The following is a 24,268-nucleotide window of genomic DNA, read 5'->3' as shown; positions in this document are numbered from 1 at the left end:
GGGTCACCCAGTTTCAAAACCCCTGCCCTATACAGTCAAACTTTTATCTTAATCTTACAACCTTGACAACGGAAGATAACATAAAAAGGGAGAAAATATTAACATCCGAACGAACTCACAATTGTGGTTTACAGTATAGGCTACAGATGGTGATTTGGGTCGTGCCAATTCTTCCAATGTGGGTCGGCTGAACGAAATCAAATAAAACTTCATTTGTCACATGTGCCAAATACAACAGGTGTAGACCTTGAAATGCTTACTTACAAGCCCTTAATTAAAGTACAAACAAACAGAATGAGCTCCTTTGTCTTGCTCACATTGAGGGAGAGAATTGTTGTCCTGGCCAGGTCTCTGACCTCCTCCCTATAGGCTGTCTCATCGTTGTCAGTAATCAGGCCTACCAGTGTTGTGTCGTCAGTATACTTAATGATAGTGTTGGAGTCGTGTTTGGCCACGCAGTCGTGGGTGAACAGGGAGTACAGGAGGGGACTAAGTGGGGCGCCACCCCTGCGGGGCGCCAGTGTTGAGGATCAGCATGGCAGACATGTTGTTGCCTACCCTTACCACCTGGTAGCGGCCCGTCAGGAAGTCCAGGATCCAGTTGCAGAGGGAGATGTTTATTCCCAGGGTCCTTAGCTTAGTGATGAGCTTTGTGGGCACTGTGGTGTTGAACGCTGAGCTGTAGTGAATGAACAGCATTCTCACATAGGTGTTCCTTTTGTCCAGGTGTGAAAGGGCAGTGTGGAGTATGATTGAGATTGCGCATGTGAATCTGTTGGGGCGGTATGTGAATTGGAGTAGGTCTAGGGTATCCGGGATAATGCTGTTGATGTGAGCCATGACCAGCCTTTCAAAGCACTTCATGGCTACCAACGTGAGTGCTACGGGGCGGTAATCATTTTGGCAGGTTACCTTCACTTCCTTGGGCACAGGGACTATGGTGGTCTGCTTGAAACATGTAGGTATTACTGAATCGGTCAGGGAGAGGTTGAAAATGTCAGTGAAGACACTTGCCAGTTGGTCCGTGTATGCTTTGAGTACACGCCCTGGTAAGCCATCTGGCCCCACGGCTTTGTGAATGTTGACCTGTTTATGTTGACCTCCTCACATCGGCTACTGAGAGCGTTATCACAAAGTCGTCCGGAACAGCTGGTGCTCTCAAGCATGTTTCATTGTTGCTTGCCTCTAAGCGAGCATAAAAGCATTTAGCTGGGCAGCTCATGGCTGGGTTTCCCTTTGTTGTCCGTAACAGTTTTCAAGCCCTGCCACATCTGACGAGCGCCAGAGCCGGTATAGTAGGATTCAATCTTAATTCTGTATTGATGCTTTGCCTGTTTGATGGTTCATCAGAGGGTGTAGCGGGATTTCTTATAAGCGTCTGGATTAGTGTCTTGCTCCTTGAAAGTGGCAGCTCTAGCTCGACTCGGATGTTGCCTGTAATCCATGGCTTCTGGTTGGGATATGTACTTTTGGTCACTATGGGGATGACGTCGTCGATGCACTTATTGATGAAGCTGATGGCTGAGGTGGTATACTCCTCAATGCCATTGGATAAATCACAGAACATTTTCCAGTCTGTGCTAGCAAAACAGTCCGGTAGCGTAGCATCTGCGTCATCTGACCACTTCCATATTGAAAGAGTCACTGGTACTTTCTATTTTAGTTTTTGCTTGCAAGCAGGAATCAGGAGGATAGAATTATGGTCAGATTTGCCAAATGGAGGGCGAGGGAGAGCTTTGTATGCGTCTCTGTGTGTGGAGTAAAGGTGGTCTAGAGTTTTTTTCCCTCTGGTTCCACGTGACCTGCTGGTAGAAATGAGGTCAAACGGATTTAAGTTTCCCTGCATTAAAGTCCCCCGCCACTAGAAGCACCGCCTCTGCATTAGCATTTTCTTGTTTGCTTATGGCCTTGTACTTTTCATTGAGTGCGATCTTAGTGCCAGCATCGGTTTATGGTGGTAAATAGATGGCTATGAAAAATATAGATAAAAATTCTCTTGGTAAATACTGTGGTCTACAGCTTATCATCAGATACTCCACCTCAGGTGAGCAAAACCTTGAGATTTCCTTAATATTAGATGTTGCACACCAGCTGCTATTGATCAATTAAACACAGACCACCACCCCTCGTCTTACCGGAGGCAGCTGTTCTGTCACGGAAAACCCAGCCAACTGTATATTATCCATGTCGTCGTTCAGATACGACTCTGTGAAAAATATGATATTACAGTTTTGAATGTCCCATTGGTAGGATAGTCTTGAACGGAGCTCATCCAGTTTATTCTCAAATGATTGCACATTGGCCAATAGAACGTATGGTAGATGCGGGTTACCCACTCGCTGACTAATTCTCACAAGGCACCCGGACTTGCGTCCCCTGTATCGGCATCTCTTCTTCATGCGAATGACAGGGATTTGGGCCTGGTCCGGTAAATCCTTCGTGTCCGACTCGTTAAAGAAAAAATATTTTGTCTAGTTTGAGGTGAGTAATCGCTGTTCTGATATCTAGAAGCTCTTTTCGATCATAAGAGACGGTGGCAGAAACATTACGTACAAAATAAGTTACAAAAAACGTGAAAAAACACACAAAATAGCACAATTGGTTCGGGGCCCGTAAAACGGCAGCCATCTCCTCCAGTGCCATTATTTACATTGTTACTCTTCAGTCCTCCTTTAATACCTCTCCCTCCAATCCCCTCTTCCCCAATCCTCACTCACATCACAGTCCTGGATGTCGTCCATGGCCAGCAGGTTGTTGCCATGCCGTAGCTGGAACTGGATGACCTCCAGGGCGTGCTGGACCTCGGCCTCCTCACGGCTCCTGTGGGGCCCGCACTCCCTCACCATGTCCTGCAGCAGTAGGCTGTACTTGCTGATCCGCTGCACCGGCTTCAGCAGGTAAGAAGACAGGTCCATCTTGTCCCCCAGCTGCAGCTGTTTTTGCTGGAGTGTTAGGAAAACAGAGTTCGGGACAATTCCATATCAATTGATCAATCAGAAATTAAAAACTGAAATTCCAATTGCATTTTTTTCTAAAATTGGAATTTGATTGTTGACCGAATTTAAATAGAATTGACCCCAACCCTGTTAGGACATGCATGTTATAATATACTATTAATAAAGGGTATTTCAATTTTTTTGGGCAAACACCATTGTTCCGGGGGCACTTCTACTACAAATACTTCACATAAGGATGAGTATTGCATTATATCCTGTAATATCAGTGTACTCTGACAGTTTATTTGACGTCCTCACCTTGAAAAAGTCATGGCCGTGGTTGATGAGTAAGCTGTCTGACTGGGGTTTGTTTTTGCTGAAGAGGGCGTACAGACCAAAGCTCTCTCTCTGGATAGGGGTAGAAGCACAGAATTCAATAGAAAATACAAATAAACTATAAAGTATTATTGTTGTATTCTGTTTTACACAGCTGTAGAACCTACGTGCCTGTTGATTTCTCAAGATTATAATTGACCTGACTTGTGGCATGCGGTCCACATCACTTGTTGTTGGTGAGTGCCAAAGAGATGAAAAGATAAGTTATAATAAAAAGACTGAAACGTCTCTCACCCCAAAAAGTAAAGCAATGTTATTGTAAAACACTTGTTGATTGTTTGTTTCAGAGCAGTTGGATTAAAATATACTGTTATACCAGTGTTACTAAATACTGTTATACCAGTGTTAATAAATACTGTTATACCAGTGTTACTAAATACTGTTATACCAGTGTTACTAAATACTGTTATACCAGTGTTACTAAATACTGTTATACCAGTGTTACTAAATACTGTTATACCAGTGTTACTAAATACTGTTATACCAGTGTTACTAAATACTGTTATACCAGTGTTACTAAATACTGTTATACCAGTGTTACTAAATACTGTTATACCAGTGTTACTAACTACTGTTATACCAGTGTTACTAAATACTGTTATACCAATGTTACTAAATACTGTTATACCAGTGTTACTAAATACTGTTACTAAATACTGTTATACCAGTGTTACTAAATACTGTTATACCAGTGTTACTAAATACTGTTATACCAGTGTTACTAAATACTGTTATACCAGTGTTACTAAATACTGTTACTAAATACTGTTATACCAGTGTTACTAAATACTGTTATACCAGTGTTACTAAATACTGTTATACCAGTGTTACTAAATACTGTTATACCAGTGTTACTAAATACTGTTATACCAGTGTTACTAAATACTGTTATACCAGTGTTACTAAATACTGTTATACCAGTGTTACTAACTGTCTATTTTAACTTCTCTGTGAAGCGATGAGGACACTACCCTGGAAAGGGTGCCATCCTTCACTTAAAACGCATCATCACAGTTTTTGCTCTGTAGTAAAAGCGCTCTTGAAAACTTGACTGCTGACATGCAACATTTTTGGGATTGTATTAACAGTGGATTTATGAACAAAAGATTGAAATATCCGCTTCAAGTTAGGTTTAGTTATCACACGGTTAAGGTTCGTAACCATGGGAACCCACATGTCGTAGGAAGCAGCGTCCCACTCTGAAGGGTTCTCGGAGGCAGCCCTCCAGCTCTTTCAGAAAGTGATGGCGGTGGAAGTCATGGAGCTTCTCCAGGTTGCCGAAAATGTTCCCCCCCTGGCCCCTTAGGTCCTGAGGCACATCAGGCCTCTCCAGCTCAGGGAAGTAGTGCTCTCGCACGTAGCCTAGAGATCGTACATACTCCCTCTCAGTCAACAACAGCTCCTCCATGATCCTCTGCAACTTCCTGTCCACACAAGAAACAGGAAATTGGGAATTATAAGGAGGAGGAATTTGGACAATGCGTTCTCTAATTTACCCCTTACCCTCACCCTACTTACTTTAACCCTAAAGCTAACCTTGTAACATAACCCTGTAACTTTAGCAAGCTGTTGCATTTCAACAGAGTTGCAGTTGATAGTTTGTTGGTAGTTTGAACATCTGTAGATCATCTATAGGGGATTATACAAATTAACAGTGACCGATTTCCTTAATCAAATCAAATCAAATTGTATCTGTCAACATGCATACAACAGGTGTAGACCTTACCGTGAAATGCTTACTTACAAGCCCTTAACCAACAATGCAGTTTTACGAAAAATACCACAAAAAAAGAAATACAAGTAACAAATAATTAAAGAGCAGCAGTAAAATAACAGGCTATATACAGGAAGTACCGGTCCAGAGTCAATGTGCGGGGGCACCGGTTAGTCGAGGTAATTGAGGTAATACGTACATGTAAGTAGAGTTATTAAAGTGACTATGCATAGATAATAACAGAGAGTAGCAGCAGCGTAAAGGGAGGGGGGGGGCAATGCAAATAGTCTGGGTAGCCATTTGATTAGATGTTCAGGAGTCTTATGGCTTGGGGGTAGAAGCTGTTTAGAAGCCTCTTGGACCTAGATTTGGCACTCCGGTACCGCTTGCTGTGCGGTATGTAGTTATTGTAAAGATTACAGGCAACTAATCTTAATCTGAAATCTAACAAAGACCCAAAGAGAAACCATCTCGATGCTGCATTTCTACTAACACTGCATGCTGTAAATTTCCTTTGTCACTCATTTGTTTATTTAAGATGTATTTCCCATAAACCCATTCCCATAACAATTGCAGATTGATAATAGCTTGTGTGACTAATGGCATAGCTGCTGTAAAGAGGTCAATGGAACTCGGCCAAAACAATGGAAATGCCATGGAAACACTTGGGGGAATGATGCAGTGAGGGAAAGATCCCGAATCTCCTCATTGTCCCCCAGCAAAATTAGCCTACATTTAGGCTATTGTTAAAATGTGTATGTCATACTATGTTGAGGTAAAAATCGGAGTGTAATGCTTGTATGGATCTCAAACCGAATACATGTTCATGTCATCATTACCAATCAACTGCATTACAGTTAAAAACGACTTTGACTAACACCTCTGATTTCTCTATGCTACCAGATTATACGAACGGGAGTTAGCATTTAGCAGTCACTTCTTCTAAACCTGAAAAGGACTACTTCTAAATGTTATGCAGCAAAAATAGCCAAATACACCCAAATCAGACTTTAGTAACCACATTGTGGGCCTGTTACAATACATCCGTCGTGATGGATTTTAAGAGCGTAAGAGCAGATTTGTTGAACGTGCGCCAATCCGGTATCCTTCTTCTATCCCCCACGGTCTGCGTTGCATTGACCTCTGTACCGCATCTATGCTGGTCATTTCTGGGAAAACATTTTTCTGATAGCTGTTGAGAAGGTGGAGGTGCATCACTCACAGGACATTGCTGGCATTTTCTTCAGCTTGTGTGTCGGCTAATGACGAGGCTTCCTGTGTCTCATCACCACTAGGGTCAGTCAAGGACACTGAAGACAGCTGTATGGGGTCACCACCTTCCCTATCCCCATTTGACTTACAGCAGGAGTGGCCAGAGCAGAAACTTCCATTACGGGAGATATCATGAGGGTTTTGGGGTGACTGCAGTGCCACTACTATGTGCCGGCTATGGGAGTGCCTTGCCGATAAGGGGGAGGAGCCACACTCTGAGGACAGGAGAGAGCTCATACAGGAACCCTCACTCAGGGACCGCCCCAAGGCACTGTGTTTCCATGGAAACACCTCACACTTGCCAATTGGATCCCCCCTCTTGAGGTCCGCCTCGCTGTGGCGCCTCCCTGGGCCACCTCCTCCATCTTGAGGCATCACTGGAATCAGTTTCCCCTCTTTTCCTGGGAATTTAGGTGACTGGGACACTTCTTTGGCTCCTTTGCCCCCTTTCGAGTCCGCTTTGAAAGGGAGGTTAAAACATGTGATGTGAGCGCAGTCCCTAGTATTGCTTTCTCTGCTCTCCATCTGGTCCTGGGAGGCCCTCCCTGAGTTATCGGCCACCCCTGGAGGGGAAGTTGAGGCCGGAGCGAGGGAGCAAGGGGCCCCCACCTCCTCCTCCTTCTCCTCTTCGCTCTCCTTTCCTGTCTCTAGCACCCTGCTCTTCACTTGAGCTCCGCAGGCTGTGGGCTGCTGCTGGTCTTTGCCGGCTGCTCCTCCCCGCTGTTGCAATCTCTCCCCCAGCCGCTGGCTGACTTCTTGGCACTGGATCCAGGCTGCATTCCACAGCCTCATCCCCCCAGAGCCCCTCGCACTGTAGGCTTTGGCTTTCACAGTCTGGAAGTGTCGAGCCGAGAAGCAGTCACCCAATCTCTCCTTGTAGGTCTTAAGTGTACTTAGATTGGCTTTGGCAGGGTAACACCCTGTCTCTACCTGCTCAAGATATTGCCTGCATTCCTTGGCTAGGGCAGCAACCTACAGGAAACAATACAGAGAGCAGATTTGTTAGTGTCATAGTGTTATTTCAGAAGTATTAGAAGTGAAGTGCTTTTGTTGTGTATTACTTGGATGGGAAGTTGGGGTTCAGAAAATATTGATGGGAGGGATTTACGACTGTTGTGGCTAGGGGTTAAAGAGGGGCATGTCCGTAAATGTATTTATCCTTCCTTCCTTCAGTTCATACATGATATGATTTACAACATAGAAACATGGTGGTAGTGATGGTAAAAGTAATATCGTGGGAGAAATGACGCAGAGTTAGAATCAATTCCATTTTAATTCCTGTCAGTCCTCCATCAAAGTGTAATACATATCCTGTACCTGACTGGAATTTAAGTGGAATTGACCCAGTAAATAATAAAAATAAAAATAAAATAATAAAAGAGTAAAAAAGAAAGAAGAGGTTTTGAAAGAACCAGGGTATTGCTCGACTAACCTGTTCACAGAAGCGATAGACATACACCATGTTGTCAAGCTCGGTACGCCTTTTCTCTGCTCGCAACAGAAAGTCGGCCATATTGGATTTGAAAGTGTTCATCACGGTCCGAAAAACCTCCATCTCAGTGTTAGAGTTGGTGGGACCCAGAATCTTCTCAACCTCCATCATCAGTGTCAAGGTCTGCTGTTTTTTCTCCTATGATGAATAACAAAGATTTAAATTCCCACAACTCCTGCTTTTCCTCCCCATCTGCACATTACGTAAGCTCTGATAAGCGCAATTCATTGTGATAAATAGGTTTTTCGTTATTTGTTCTGAGGAAATATGCTCCAACTGTGTTTTTCTTGCAGCTGTGGAGTAAAAGGAAATGAATTATGAAATGGATATCTCAAAATAATACGGTCAAAGAAGTTTTTCCTCTCTTCAGAGTCAAATCTTAACTTGAGATAAGGTCTACATACAGTTGAAGTCGGAAGTTAACATACACTAAGGTTGGAGTCATTAAAACTCTACTTTGTGCATGACACAAGTAATCTTTCCAACAATTGTTTACAGACAGATTATTTCACTTATAATTCACTGTATCACGATTCCAGTGGGTCAGAAGTTTACATACACTAAATTGACTGTGCCTTTAATAAACAGCTTGGAAAATTCCAGAAAATGATGTCATGCTTTAGAAGCTTCTGATAGGCTAATTGACATAATTTGAGTCAATTTGTCACGACTTCCACCGAAGTCGGTTCCTCGCCTTGTTCGGGCGGTGTTTGGCGGTCGGCGTCACCGGTCTTCTAGCCATCGTCGATCCACTTTTTATTTTCCATTTGTTTTTTCTTGTTTTCCTACACACCTGGTTCTCATTTCCCTCATTAAGTGTTGTGTATTTAACCCTCTGTTCCCCCCATGTCTTTGTGTGGAATTGTTTGTTGTAAGTGCTTGTGCACATGATTACTGGTGCGCGTCGGGTTTCTTTATGCCGTTGGGTTTTTGTATTAAACTGCTCCGGCTATTACCTAGTTCTGCTCTCCTGCGTCTGACTTCCCGGCCACCAGTTCCGCACCCCTTACAGAATTCCACACCTCACCATGGAGTCAGCAGGAGCAGGTGCCCCGGTTATAGGAGTCGAGGAGCGCGTCAGAGAACACGCAGCGATGCTACAACATTTCGGCGTTGCGACGGACCGCGTCGTCCAGACCATGGACTGCTGGGAGAGACAGAGAGTCCCTCCAGCACCTCCACCAGCACAACAGGGGTTCCCACTACTCGTCCCTCCTGTACTCGGTCCCAGTGGAATGCGTCTCGCCCTTCCCAGGGAGTATGATGGGACGGCGGCACGGTGCCAGGGCTTCCTGCTACAGCTGGACCTATACCTGGGCACTGTTTACCCGGCTCCCTCGGGAAGGCCGCCCTCGCCTTGTGCCTCTCAGGGAGAACTCTGGAGTGGGCTAACGCCGTGTGGGGAGATGGAGATGCGACGTTGGACGACTTCACGGAGTTCACCCGCCGCTTCCGGGCAGTCTTCGACCACCCGCCCGAGGGTAGAGCGGTGGGTGAACGTCTTATCCACCTGAGGCAGGGGAGGAGGAGCGCCCAGAAGTTCGCCCTGGAATTTCGGACCCTTGCCGCAGGAGCGGGATGGAACGGCAGGGCCCTTATCGACCACTACTGTTGCAGCCTGCCCGAGGATGTCCGTCGGGAGTTGGCCTGCAGGGATACCACCCTCACCTTCGACTAGCTGGTGGACCTGTTCATTCGGTTGGATAACCTGCTGGTCACCCGTGGATGTCCAGAGAGGGCACCCGTGGATGTCCCTCTCCCAGTACCACCGCTCCGGTGCCTATGGAGCTGGGAGGTGCTGCGCTAAGGGAGGCCGGAGGAGGGGCTTTCACGTGTACCATCTGTGACCGCAGAGGTCACACTGCTGGTCGGTGCCGGGTGGGTTCCTCTAGGGGTCGAGGCAGCAGGCAGGGCACTCTGGCGTCACCCCAGGTGAGCATGCACCACTCTCATCCAGATCCCTCTGTTGTACACCTGTTTGTGCATGTTTACTTTCTTGAGTTTTCCCCGCATTCCCAGCATAAGGCGCTCGTCGATTCAGGCACGGCTGAGAATTTTATCGACAGAGCATTCGCCCATAGGTTAGGGATCCCTACTGTTCCAGTGGTTAGGCCTTTCCCAGTTCACGCTCTGGACAGTCGACCATTAAGGTCTGGGGTAATTAGGAAAGCTACCATCCCCCTAGGCATGGTGACACAGGGGGGTCACGAGGAGAGAATCAGTCTCTTCCTCATTGACTCTCCTGTGTTTTCCGTGGTACTAGCCCTGGATGGTAGCCCTGGTTCGTCAACTCGTCATGACCCCACTATTTCATGGCAACAGAGGGCTCTCACGGGGTGGTCGCGAGAGTGCTCAGGGAGGTGTTTAGGGGTTTCCGTTGGTGCTACTACGGTGGAAAGTCCAGACCAGGTCTCCACCGTGCGCATACCCCCTGAATATGCCGATTTGGCTCTCGCCTTCTCCAAAAAGAAGGCAACGCAATTACCACCCCATCGACGGGGGGATTGTGCGATACATCTCCTGGTAGACGCTGCACTTCCCAGGAGTCACGTGTATCCCCTGTCACAGGCGGAGACTGCGGCTATGGAAACATACTGTATGTCTCCGAATCCCTGCGTCAGGGGTACATTTGGTCTTCCACTTCACCCGCCTCCTCGAGTTTCTTTTTTGTGAAGAAGAAGGAGAGAGGTCTGCGCCCGTGTATTGACTACCGAGGCCTAAATCAGATCACGGTGAGGTACAGTTACCCACTACCTCTTATCGCCCTGGCGATTGAGTCAATGCACGGGGTGCGCTTCTTCACCAAACTAGATCTCAGGAGCGCTTACAACCTGGTGTGTATCAGGGAGGGAGACGAGTGGAAGACGGCGTTCAGTACGACCTTATGGCATTATGAGTACCTCGTCATGCCGTATGGGTTGATGTATGCTCCATCAGTCTTCCAAGTATTTGTAGATGAGATTTTCAGGGACCTGCACGAGCAGGGTGTAGTGGTGTATATTGATGACATTCTGATATACTCCGCTACACTCACCGAGCATGTGTCCCTGGTGTGCAGGGTGCTTGGTTGACTGTTGGAGCATGAACTGTACGTCAAGGCTGAGAAATGCCTGTTCTTTCAATTGTCCATCTCCTTCATAGGGTACCGCATTTCCACCTCAGGGGTGGAGATGAAGAGTGACCGCATTTCAGCAGTGCGTAATTGGCCGACTCCCACCACGGTAAAGGAGGTACAACGGCTTCTAGGGTTTGTCAATTACTACCGGAGGTTTAGGGGGTTTTGGTCAGGTAGCGGCTCCCATTACCTCACTACTGAAGGGGGGACTGGTGTGTTTGCAGTGGTCGGCTGAGGCGGACAGGGCTTTTGGTTCCTGAGGGCTCTGTTTACCTTGGCTCCCGTGCTGGCCCATCCGGATCCCTCTTTGGCGTTCATAGTGGAGGTGGACGCGTCCGAGGCTGGGATAGGAGCCGTGCTCTCTCAGTGCTCGGGTACACCACTGAAGCTCCGCCCCTGTGCCTTCTTCTCGAGGAAGCTCAGCCCGGCGGAGCGAAACTATGACGTGGGGGACAGGGAACTGTTGGCTGTCGTCAGGGCTCTGAAGGCGTGGAGACATTGGCTTGAGGGGGCTAAACACCCTTTTCTCATCTGGACTGACCACCGCAATCTGGAGTACATCTGGGCAGCGAGGATACTGAACCCTCGCCAGGCAAGATGGGCCATGTTTTTCACCCGTTTTGTTTTCACACTTTTTTACAGACCAGGTTTCCAGAACGTGAAGGCAGACACACTGTCCCAGCTGTTTGACACAGAGGAGCGGCCCATGGATCCCACCCCCATACTCCCGGCCTCCTGCCTGGTGGCACCAGTAGTATTGGAGCTGGACGCGGACATTGAGCAGGCGTTACGTGTAGAGCCCGTTCCCCTCCAGTGTCCCGCTGGGCGTCTGTACGTCCCATCTGCTGTCCGTGATCGGCTGATCTATTGGGCCAACACGTCACCTTCCTCTGGTCATCCAGGCATTGGTCGGACGGTGCGCTGTCTGAGTGGGAAGTACTGGTAGCCTACTTTGGCCAAGGACGTGAGGGTTTATGTTTCCTCTTGCTCGGTGTGCGCTCAGTGTAAGGCTCCTAGGCACCTGCCCAGAGGTAAGCTACACCCCTTACACGTTCCACAACGGCTTTGGTCACAACTGTCGATCGATTTCCTGACCGATCTCCCCCATCACAGGGAAACACCACGATCCTGGTTGTTGTGGATCGTTTCTCTAAGTCCTGCCGTCTCCTTCCTCTGCCCGGTCTCCCTACGGCCCTACAGACTGCGGAGGCCTTGTTTAAGCACGTCTTCCGGCACTATGGGGTGCCTGAGGATATAGTGTCTGATCGGGGTCCCCAGTTCACTTCGAGGGTCTGGAGGGCAATCATGGAACGTCTGGGGGTCTCGGTCAGCCTTACCTGGGTTTTCACCCCGAGAGTAACGGGCAGGTGGAGAGAGTTAACCAGGATGTGGGTAGGTTTCTGAGGTCTTATTGCCAGGACCAGCCGGGGGAGTGGGCGGCGTTTGTGCCCTGGGCAGAGTTGGCCAAGAACTCGCTCCGCTACTCCTCCACTAACCTCTCCCCCTTCCAGTGCGTACTGGGGTATCAGCCGGTTCTGGCTCCTTGGCATCAGAGTCAGACCGAGGCTCCTGTGGTGGATGACTGGTTCCGGCGCGCGGAGGAGACATGAGGCCCCGTGTTCGCACGGGGGGACTGGGTCTGGCTCTCGACCCGAAACCTGCCCCTCCTCCTGCCCTTCCGGAAGCAGGATCCGCGGTTTGTGGGGCAATTTAAAGTCCTGAGGAGACTGAACGAGGTGAGTTACAGGTTACAGCTTCCCCCCGATTACCGTATTAACCCCTCGTTCCATGTGTCTCTCCTCAGGCCGGTGGTGGCTGGCCTGCTCCAGGAGTCTGAGGTGCGGGAGGTTCCTCTGCCCCCTCTGGACATCGAGGGGGCCCCGGCGTACGCCGTTCGATCCATACTGGATTCGAGGCGTCGGGCGAGGGACCTTCAGTACCCCGTGGACTGGGAGGGGTAGGGTCCGGAGGAGAGATGCTGGGTTCCGGTGGAGGACGTGTTGGACACTTCTATGCTGCGGGAGTTCCACCGTCTCCGTCCGGATCGCCCTGCACCTCGCCCTCCGGGTCATCCTCGAGGCCGGTGTCGACGCGCTGCTGGAGCCTTGTTCGGGCGGCGTTCGGCGGTCGGCGTCACCGGTCTTCTAGCCATCGTCAATCCACTTTTAATTTTCCATTTGTTTTGTCTTGTTTTCCTACACACCTGGTTCTCATTTCCCTCATTAAGTGTTGTGTATTTAACCCTCTGTTCCCCCCATGTCTTTGTGTGGAATTGTTTGTTGTAAGTGCACATGATTACTGGTGCGTGTCGGGTTTTGTACCCATATTGGTTATTTCTTTATGCCGTTGGGTTTTTGTATTAAACTGCTCCGGCTATTACCTAGTTTTGCTCTCCTTCGTATGACTTCCCTGCCACCAGTTCCGCACCACTTACACAATTGGAGGTTTACCTGTGGATTTATTCCAAGGCCTACCTTCAAACTCAGCGCCTCTTTGCTTGACATCATGGTAAAATCAAAAGAAATCAGCCAAGACCTCAGAAAAAAAATTGTAGACCTCCACAGGTCTGGTTCATCGTTCAGAGCAATTTCCAAACGCCTGAAGGTACCATGTTCATCAGTACAAACAATAGTACGCAAGTATAAACACCATGTGACCACGCAGCCGTCATACCACTCAGGAAGGAGATGTGTTCTGTCTCCTAGAGATGAATGTATTTTGGTGCGAAAAGTGCAAATCAATCCCAGAACAACAGCAAAGGACCCTGTGAAGATGCTGGAGGAAATAGGTACGAAGGTATCTATATCCACAGTAAAACGAGTCCTATATCGACATAACCTGAAAGGCCGCTCAGCAAGGAAGAAGCCACTGCTCTAAAACCGCCATAAAAAAAAACAGACTACGGTTTGCAAATAGTCCGGGTAGCCATTTGATTACCTTAAGGACAACAAAGTCAAGGTATTGGAGTGGACATCACAAAGCCCTGACGTCAATCCTATAGAAAATTTGTGGGCAGAACTGAAAAAGCGTGTGCGAGCAAGGAGGCCTATAAACCTGACTCAGTTACACCAGCTCTGTCAAGACGAATGGGCCAAAATTCACCCAACTTATTGAGGGAAGCTTGTGGAAGGCTACCCTAAACGTTTGACCCAAGTTAAACAATTTAAAGGCAATGCTACCAAATACTAATTGAGTGTATGTAAACGTCTGACCCACTGGGAACGTGAAGAAATAATTAAAAGCTGAAATAAATAATTTTCTCTACTATTATTCTGACATTTCTCATTCTTAAAATAAAGTGGTGAACCTAACTGTACTAAGACAGGGAATTTTTACTAGGATTAAATGTAAAGAATTGTGAAAAACTGAGTTTAAATGTATTTGGCTAAGGTGTATGTAAACTTCCGACTAGTAAAACTGTTTCTACATAAACCAGACCTTTGCGAATAGCCTCCACTAATGTCAATAGGGGGTCTGCAGAGAAATGTGAGCTCAACTAAGGAATCAGCCCTTAAAGGCCCACTCCGTGAGTTTTACAACCATTTTCGATCATTGACTTGAATATACCTCATAAGCTTTATTAAACAGTCTAACCCCAACCCAGCTGTACCTTGGCCTGAGTGAGGAAGGAGCCAAAGTGCTGAAGTGCTTGGCTCACACTCTCCAGGGTGTCCTCAGTTGAGTTGGAAACCTTTAGCTGTTGCTCTCCTTCTGTATTAAACCACATCTTGGCCTATGAAGTACACATTCAGATAGAAAAATATATATCATAAGGCATACTAATCAGACCTAGGTGAATAGAGTATTCGTTTTCTTTCAATCATTTTAGCTGCCCTTGATTTAACCTCTACGGGATCGGTGTCCCTAAACCGGGAAGGTTGTTGCTAAAGTGCTAAACCTTCCAGGACATAGACATGTCTTATATTGGCAGAAAGCATACATTCATGTTAATCTAACTGCACTGTCCAATTTACAGTAGCTATTACATTGAAAAAATACCTATGCTATTGTTTGAAGAGAGTGCACAACCACAAAACGCTTTTATCACGGCAACTGGTTTGACACATTCACCTCTGAAGGTAAATAATGTACTTACATTCAGTAATCTTGCTCTGATTTGTCATCCTGAGGGTCCCAGAGATAACAGGTAGCATAGCTGTGTTTGATCAAATCTATTTTTATATTCAAATGTAGGAACTGGGTTCTTCAGTTTGAACCCCTGCTGTCTTTGGCTCCACACCCACCCCGCCCGGTCATCTAGATGTGTGAAGGTTAGTGTCTTTTCTGTAGGGAAGCTAATTATTCAACATGTATGACATTCCTTGGCGTGTGTAAACTTACAAAAAATGCTATGGTAATAAAAAAGGTATGTTCTCTGTAGTTATGTACTTGAAAATGTATAAATTGACCAATTCGGCTCATTTTGAAAAACTCCTGGCAGACTTGATACAATATATAGTGTAGTAATGTAATGGTTCACTGAATCAGTCTGAGACTTTGCACACACACTGCTGCTGTATGGTGGCCATCATCTACATGTTCTTGCATTTCAAAGATGATGGAATCTAATGTGTTATATTCTCCTACATTAATTTCACATTTCCACAAACTTCAAAGTGTTTCCTTTCAAATGGTATAAAGAATATCCTTGCTTCAGGTCCTGAGCTATAGGCAGTTAGATTTGGGTATGTCATTTTAGGCGAAAATGAAAAAAAAGTGTACGATCTTTAAGAGCAGGCAGGTGTAGTTTCCTATTCTAAGTGACAAATAAGAATGTCTGTTGTACACAATGTACGGTGCCTTCAGTAAGTATTCATACCCCTTGACTTATTCCACATCTTGTTTTGTTACAGCATGAATTCAAAATGGATGGAAAATATATATAATCTCACCAATCCACACACAATACCCCATAATGACAAAGTGAAAACATGTTTTTAGATATTTTTATAGATCTATTGAAAATAAAATACAGAAATCTCATTTACATAAGTATTCACACCCCTGAGTCAATACTTTGTAGAAGCACCTGGGGCAGCGATTAACAGCTGGATTGTGCAACATTTGCCAATTATTCTTCAAGCTCTGTCAAATTGCATGTTTTGGAATATTTTCATTCTGTACAGGCTTCCTTCTTCTTACTCTGTCAATTAGGTTAGTATTGTGGAGTAACTACAATGTTGATCCATCCTCTGTTTTCTCCTATCACAGCCATTACATTCTAACTGTTTTAAAGTCACCATTGGCCTCATGGTGAAATCCCTGATTGGTTTCCTTCTTCTCCGGCAACTGAGTTAGGAAAGACGCCTGTATCTTTGTGGTGGCTGGGTGTATTGATACATCATCCAAAGTGTAATTCATAATTTCACCATGCTCAAATGGATAAAAATTGTCAGCTTTAATTTAAAAAAATATATATAATAATCCACCAATAGTTGCCCTTGTTTGAGAGGTTGTGGTTGAATCTGTGTTGGAAATTCACTGTTCGACTGAGGGAGCTTACAGATAGTTGTATGTGTATGGTTCAGAGATGAGGCAGTCATTCAATAATCATGTTAAACACTGTTATTGCACACAGAGTCCATGCAAATGATTATGTGACTGGTTAAACTCCTCTTTTCAGTTCGCCACAGCTAGCGACTGGAACGAGCTGCAAAAAACACTCAAACTGGACAGCTTTATCTCCATCTCTTCATTCAAAGACTCAATCGTGGACATTCTTACTGACAGTTGTGGCTGCTTCGTGTGATGTATTGTTGTCTCTACCTTCTTGCCTTTGTGCTGTTGTCTGTGCCAATAATGTTTGTACCATGTTTTGTGCTGCTACCATGTTGTACTGCTGCCATGTTGAGTTGCTACCATGTTGTTGTTACCGTGCTTTTATTTGTATTTTATTTAAACCTTAATTTAACTAGGCAAGTCAGTTAAGAACAAATTCTTATTTACAATGACGGTCTATCAAAAGGCAAAGGGCCTCCTGCGGGACGGGGGCTGGGATTTAAAAAATACAATAAAAAAATATATTACAAACAACTCACATCACGACAAGAGAGAAACCACAACACTACATAAAGAGAGACCTAAGACAACCACATAGCATAGCAGCAACACATGACAACACAGCATGGTAGCAACACAACATATGCTGTGTTGTCATGTGTTGCTGCCATGCTTTGTGTTTTGTCCCCACAGAAGGCCTTTTGCCTTTTGGTAGGACATCATTGTAAATAAGAACCTAGTTAAATGAAGGTTAAATAAAATAAAATAAATGTAAAAATGCAAATTGTTACTCCTGAAATTATTTAGGCTTGTCATAACAAAGGGGTTTGAATACTTATTGACTCAAGACATTTCAGATTTTCATTTTTAACTCATTTGTAAAAATGTAAAAAAACATAATTCCACTTTGACATTATGGGGTATTATGTGTAGGCAGGTGACAGAAAAATCTCTATTTAGTCCATTTTGAAATCAAGCCTATAACCCAAAATAATGTGGAAGACGTCAAGGGGAGGGGTGTGAATACTTTCTGAAGACACTGTACTTCTATCTGAATGTCCTGTAAAGTTGCAACCTCCTGACCTACCGTGTCGAGATCTGACTCCGCCTCCCTGAGTTTGAGCAGGAAGTCCAGGTGCTGCAGTGACTCGTTGGACCTCATCACCAGCGTATGAACACTCTCCTCCACCTGGTTATACAGGACCGTCACTGACTCCAAAGCGTCACTGTAGTAAGAGGTGGACGTTAGCAAACATTCACTCCTGTCCTCACCACTTCACAATGATAGATGGTTTATGGAGTTCTGGCACAAAATGGCTGTCGTGGCATCACCTAGATGGTTGATACCATAGAGATGGATGAATTGGGGTCACTTGCCACAAAGCCCGTTTTAGCTTGGGCAGTGTCATGTAGGGCTTTCACAATTGTATGGGTGTTACACATCAGTTATCCACAACAAATCATGAATTTGATGACCAATACCTGTAGTCATCGGACTTGTCAAATCGAAACTCTTCCCTCCTCATTCTGGCCAGGATGGCCCCACCTTCTCTCTGTAAAGTAACCAATCGGATGTCCTGCAGTACCTCTTTCATTGAGTTCTTCTGATCTTGAATACATAGCTGCACGTCCTGAACAAAAAACAACAACAACAACCTAAAGATAAACATTTTTAAAAAACAAATGTTTTATTTAAGTTACTTCATGAAACTGTAACTACCTGGGCGGTGTCCATTTTTGGATTGCCATCAATTTTCTTGATTGCTCTATGTAGTATATGGGCTGCCCCTTGCAAGTCCGTCACAAAGGAAATTAGTTTCTGAAACGGATTAAGAAAATAGATTTTAGGATTCAGACTTAAAACAAAGCCAATGCAATAGATTGGGGGGGATTTATGCTTTGGAATAGCAATGACAACAGCTATGCAAACAAGCCCAAGCTCGCCCACTTTCCCAAGAAGATCCTTGTTGACTAATCCTGCAACAACAGGAAATTTGAATTATTATGTGGATTATAATTAATGGACATGTAGGGGTTGATTTAAAACATTTTCGTAGTCTGAAATTTCTAAGTGGAAATTAAAAAAACTTAAGAGGCCTTTTTAAACCTCAACTACACTGCAAGTTTTACATTTCCTGGATTGCAGAAAAGTTCTCCTGCAACAGGTTGATCGAAATAAGATCCTACATCTGTCAACAACGATGTAAAAGGAATTTGATGACACTTGTATATCCGATTTACTAGAAATCTACTACAAATCTTGACCATACAAATGATTTAAAGAGGCCATGACATATGTTGAAACCATTTATAAATATTATACTGCACCTGATGAGACTGCAGCCAATCAGTGTGGCTGTAGGGGAAGGTCCCACCCAAGTCAGAGGTCAGCTGTTGTCCCTCCACCAGCTTGTGCAGGGCCTTCAGAGAAGTCACCATATCCATCTGAGTGACAGGAGGCATGTGGGGAGCGGTCAGTCAGAATTACAAAGTGGGGGCCCGTGTGGACATGTCTTAATAGTCCAGATTGCAGGCTTTGAAAATGAGGAAAGGACGTATCCCTCCTATTGCTTTCAGATTAGTGTATATGAAGGAGAGGAGACAAGGAGAGGACCCCCCCCCCCCCCCCCCCCCTTTAGACAAATCCATGGTGTCTTGCAAAACAGAATTATGTGTGTGTGTGCTTGCACATGTGTGTATGTATGCCCTCTGACCTGTAGTCCAGGGTGTCTTTCAGGTCGAGGGCTTGCTTCTTTATCTACTAGCATCAGCACAATGCGAACTGCATGCAGGGCTTGTTCCTATGGAGACGACCATTAAGGAAACATGTCAGGACAAGACATCATTGCAGATCATCACAATGTATGCAATATGAATATAGGGTCCATTGAAAAATGTTTGCATCGCTTGTTCTTTAGTACAGACGGGTTGGTTGTTTAGGGTAAGCTTTTAATTATATTTGTGACCGACCGGCTCAAATCGGTCTTATGTAGCAAAATTTGAAATTTTGTTTTTTACATTGGATAAAAGTAGAGACTCAGAGCTACAACATGGTATATCATACACTACAGTTGAGGAACAATGGGAAAGTAATTTTGCTTTGAAAGTTAATAAACTTGTAAACTTACTTTTGAGAAAATAGCCTTTGAATGTTTAGGTACTACTACTGGAGAGACCTTCTTTGTCTACACCCATTCAGCATTGTTCACACCCTCTTAAGCTTTAGCCCCACCCATCTCTTTAAGAGTTGATCCGAGCATTCTGTACTAACAACAGCAGTCAAGCACCCCTGTAAAAACCTATATTAAACACAGATTTGTCACGTTCCTGACCTTGTTTTCCTTTTGTATAGTTGTGTTTAGTGGGTCAGGACGTGAGCTGGGTGGGCAGTCTGTGTTGTTTGTTCTATGTTAAGTGTCAGTGTTAATTGACCTTGTATGGCTCTCAATCAGAGGCAGGTGGTTGACGTTTTCCTCTGATTGAGAACCATATATAGGTAGGTTGTTTCACATTGTTTGTTGTGGGTGGTTGTCTTCCGTGTCTGTGTATGTTGCACCACACGGGACTGTTTCGTTTTGTCGTTCGTGTATGTAGTCTGTTCCTGTTCGTGCGTTCTTCGTATATTGTAAGTTCTCAAGTCCAGGTCTGTCTACATCGTTTATTTGTTTTGTAGTTTGTTGAAGTGTTTTCGTCTTTCGTCTTTACTTTAATAAACATCATTATGTCCACATTCCACGCTGCGCTTTGGTCCAATCCCTACTCCTCCTCTTCAGACGAAGAGGAGGAGAATGACCGTTACAGAACCACCCACCAAACAAGGATCAAGCAGCGTGAGAGGAACCAGCAGCAGCGGCCAAAAAAACAGGACTCGTGGACTTGGGAGGAAATATTGGACGGAAAAGGACCCTGGGCTCAGACAGGGGAATATCGCCGCTCTTTTGAAGAGAGGGAGGCAGCTAAAGCCCAGGAGCGGTGGTATGAGGAGGCAGCAAGGAGACGTGGCTGGAAACCCGAAAAGAAACCCAAAAAATGTATTGGGGGGGGGGGCTAAAAGGGAGTGTGGCGAAGTCAGGTAGGAGACCTGCGCCTACTCCCTGTACTTACCGTGGAGAGCGAGAGTACGGGCAGACACCGTGTTACGCAGTAGAGCGCATGGTGTCTCCTGTACATGTGCATAGCCCGGTGCGGTACATACCAGCTCCTCGTATCGGCCGGGCTAGATTGAGTATTGAGCCAGGTGCCATGAAGCCGGCTCAACGCGTCTGGTCTCCAGTGCGTCTCCTCGGGCCGGCTTACATGGCACCAGCCTTACGCATGGTGTCCCCGGTTCGCCTACATAGCCCGGTGCGGGTTATTCCACCTCCCCGCACTGGTCGGGCGACGGGGAGCATACAACCAGGTAAGGTTGGGCAGGCTCAGTGCTCAAGGGAGCCAGTACGCCTGCACGGTCCGGTATTTCCGGCGCCATCTCCCCGCCCCAGCTCAGTACCACCAGTGCCTACACCACGCACCAGGCTTCCTGTGCGTCTCCAGAGCCCTGTTCCTCCTCCACGCACTAGCCCTGTGGTGCGTGTCTCCAGCCCGGTACCACCAGTTCCGGCACCACGCACCAAGCCTCATGTGCGTCTCCAGAGTCCTGTGCGTCCTGTTGCTGCTCCCCGCACTAGCCCTGAGATGCGTGTCCCCAGCCCGGTACCACCAGTTCCGGCACCACGCACTAGGCCTAATGTGCGTCTCCAGGGTCCAGTATGCCCTGTTCCTTCTCCCCGCACTAGCCTGAAGGTGCATGTCCTTAGCCCGGTACCTCCAGTTCCGGTATCACGCACCAGGCCTACAGTGCGTCTCAGCCGGCCAGAGTCTGCCGTCTGCCCAGCGGCGCCTGAACTGCCCGTCTGGCCAACGCCGTCTGAACTGCCCGTCTGCCCAACGGCGCCTGAACTGTCCGTCTGCCAAGCGCCGCATGAACTGCCCGTCTGTACTGAGCCTTCAAAGCCGCCCGTCTGTACTGAGCCTGCAAAGCCGCCCGTCTGCCATGAGCCTTCAGAGCCGTCCGCCAGACAGGAGCCGCTAGAGCCGTCCGCCAGACAGGAGCCGCTAGAGCCGTCCGCCAGACAGGAGCCGCTAGAGCCGTCCGCCAGACAGGAGCCGCTAGAGCCTTCTGCCAGACAGGAGCCGCTAGAGCCTTCCGCCAGACAGGAGCAGCCAGAGCCTTCCGCCAGACAGGATCAGCCAGAGCCGTCCGCCAGCCAGGATCAGCCAGAGCCGTCCGCCAGCCAGGATCAGCCAGAGCCGTCCGCCAGCCATGACCAGCCAGAGCCGTCAGCCAGCCATGACCAGCCAGAGCCGTCAGCCAGCCATGACCAGCCAGAGCCGTCAGCCAGCCATGACCAGCCAGAGCCGTCAGCCAGCCATGACCAGCCAGAGCCGTCAGCCAGCCATGACCAGCCAGAGCCGTCAGCCAGCCATGACCAGCCAGAGCCGTCAGCCAGCCATGACCAGCCAGAGCCGTCAGCCAGCCATGACCAGCCAGAGCTGTCAGCCAGTCCGGAGCTGCCGTCCCTCAGTCCGGAGCTGCCGTCCCTCAGTCCGGAGCTGCCGTCCCTCAGTCCGGAGCTGTCGTCCCTCATCCCGTTGCTGTCCCTTATTTTAGGTGGGTTTATTTGGAGGGTGGTCATTGGGAGGGGGATACGGAAGCGGGGAGTGACTATGGTGGTGTGGGGACAGCGTCCGGAGCCGGAGCCGCCACCGTGGACAGATGCCCACCCAAACCCTCCCCTTGAGGTTGAGTTTTGCGGCCGGAGTCCGCATCTTGGGGGGGGTAATGTCACGTTCCTGACCTTGTTTTCCTTTTGTATAGTTGTGTTTAGTGGGTCAGGACGTGAGCTGGGTGGGCAGTCTGTGTTGTTTGTTCTATGTTAAGTGTCAGTGTTAATTGACCTTGTATGGCTCTCAATCAGAGGCAGGTGGTTGACGTTTTCCTCTGATTGAGAACCATATATAGGTAGGTTGTTTCACATTGTTTGTTGTGGGTGGTTGTCTTCCGTGTCTGTGTATGTTGCACCACACGGGACTGTTTCGTTTTGTCGTTCGTGTATGTAGTCTGTTCCTGTTCGTGCGTTCTTCGTATATTGTAAGTTCTCAAGTCCAGGTCTGTCTACATCGTTTATTTGTTTTGTAGTTTGTTGAAGTGTTTTCGTCTTTCGTCTTTACTTTAATAAACATCATTATGTCCACATTCCACGCTGCGCTTTGGTCCAATCCCTACTCCTCCTCTTCAGACGAAGAGGAGGAGAATGACCGTTACAAGATTCAAAATAGCTATTGATGACAAGTATGTATTTTGTGGTTATGACCTAGAGACTCTTGACCATTTACGTTTGTAAATTCATTAGTTATTCTACACTCTGGCACACTCAGACGAGAGTCTTTTGTTAAGACACATTTTTTTTAAGCTGCGTTAGAGAGGATTACCTAGACATACAGACCAGCTCAAATAGACAGAAGCATGCTATATGGCAGACCGATCCAAACTCATCTCTTGGCATGTCCAGCCCACTCATTATCTCAGCCAATCATGGGTAGCGGGAAGGTTTCTGACTTTTTCTGTGGCAAAACCAACTACGCACTTAATTTAACAATTGTATTTGTATTTTCAGATGGCATACAAGTTTGTTATTAAGGCACATGTTCCAGAAGGCATTTCTGCCAAAAAAACGCATTTTGATTTAAAAGAAAAGTTTACGTTCAAACGGCTCTCCTGTGAAGTAGTGACCCGCGACATACGCCTAGTTTCCTGAAACGGGTCACAACGGCTGACATCCTACAGTCAAATTTTTTACCAGTAGAGTAGCTATCTAGCTATATGAACCACACCCCTTTGCAACCAATAATTCTTTGATGTTGTTCACAAGGCGGTACTTATTTAAATTAGGTAAGCGAATATCATGTAGCCTTTGGTGTATTAAAATGAGAGTTAACATTGTCTTCTTTAAAATGAATCCAAGTGTTTGGCATGGGGGAAGGGACCAGTAACTTTATGGTCAAAATGTATCAATGTAGAAGCAACTGTCATTTTTCATACTTTGGTCGTCATACTTTAATCTGGTTCTCTTCAAATATCATACAATTTCATGAAAAACATGACTGTTCATGACCTTTAACACCGAGAAACTAGATACCTCATGGTATGACACCCCACTATCAACTCTTTATCGCAGAATCTAGATCGGCAGATGGATTATAGTTTGACAGTTGACTCTTAATGTGAAGGAATAACTCTTATTTTCCTAACCTGAACCATCAGTAGGGCTTTGTAGAAGAAGGAGGGAGGAGGTTTCTTCCTGGCATCGATCACCACTGTCATTCCCAGGTCCCGCACCTCTTTTCTAGGAAAATACAGGGAAGTGAGTTGGAGCATGTTAGAAAGTTGTTCACACTATCTTGGCATTCTCTCGCTTTACCTGATTGAGGTGTCATTTCCGTGGTTTTAGTGGTTTCACCTCTCCTCTCCCTCTGCCTGTGTCTCTGCCCCCCCCCCCCCCCCCCCCTCCCCTCAATTCAAAGGGTCTCTCGCTCAATTCAATTTAAGGGCTTTATTGGCATGGGAAACATATGTTTACATTGCCAAAGCAAGTGAAATAGGTAATAAGCAATACAAAAAATAACTGTTAACATTACACTTACAAAAGTTTCAAAAGAATAAAGAGATTTCAAATGTTATATTATGTATATATACAGTGTTGTAATGATTAGCAAATAGTTAAAGTGCAAAGGGAAAAATAAATCAACATAAATATAGGTTGTATTTATAATGGTGTTTGTTCTTCACTGGTTTCCCTTTTCTT

At 46.3% G+C, this 24,268-nt stretch overlaps 1 protein-coding gene across 1 annotated transcript in view; it reads right to left on the bottom strand.

The window, feature by feature from the left end:
• LOC120065401 (pleckstrin homology domain-containing family G member 4B-like) overlaps positions 1 to 24,268 on the bottom strand; it is a 73,976-nt gene that overhangs the window by 15,760 nt on the left and 33,948 nt on the right. Inside the window, exons 6-17 of the mRNA XM_039016385.1 lie at positions 23,716 to 23,809; positions 19,139 to 19,225; positions 18,753 to 18,869; positions 18,145 to 18,243; positions 17,907 to 18,055; positions 17,512 to 17,650; positions 14,536 to 14,658; positions 7,751 to 7,948; positions 6,269 to 7,290; positions 4,507 to 4,756; positions 3,255 to 3,344; positions 2,718 to 2,942 (exon numbers count right to left, since the gene is read on the bottom strand). Coding sequence (XP_038872313.1) covers positions 2,718 to 2,942; positions 3,255 to 3,344; positions 4,507 to 4,756; positions 6,269 to 7,290; positions 7,751 to 7,948; positions 14,536 to 14,658; positions 17,512 to 17,650; positions 17,907 to 18,055; positions 18,145 to 18,243; positions 18,753 to 18,869; positions 19,139 to 19,225; positions 23,716 to 23,809 — 2,593 coding nt within the window. The remainder of the gene's footprint in view (positions 1 to 2,717; positions 2,943 to 3,254; positions 3,345 to 4,506; positions 4,757 to 6,268; positions 7,291 to 7,750; positions 7,949 to 14,535; positions 14,659 to 17,511; positions 17,651 to 17,906; positions 18,056 to 18,144; positions 18,244 to 18,752; positions 18,870 to 19,138; positions 19,226 to 23,715; positions 23,810 to 24,268) is intronic.

Source organism: Salvelinus namaycush, chromosome 20 (genome assembly GCF_016432855.1).
Source record: "Salvelinus namaycush isolate Seneca chromosome 20, SaNama_1.0, whole genome shotgun sequence".
NCBI classification, from domain to species: Eukaryota; Metazoa; Chordata; class Actinopteri; order Salmoniformes; family Salmonidae; genus Salvelinus; species Salvelinus namaycush.
Note: the sequence above shows the minus strand (reverse complement) of the source record. Positions and strands in the feature narration are given on the sequence as shown.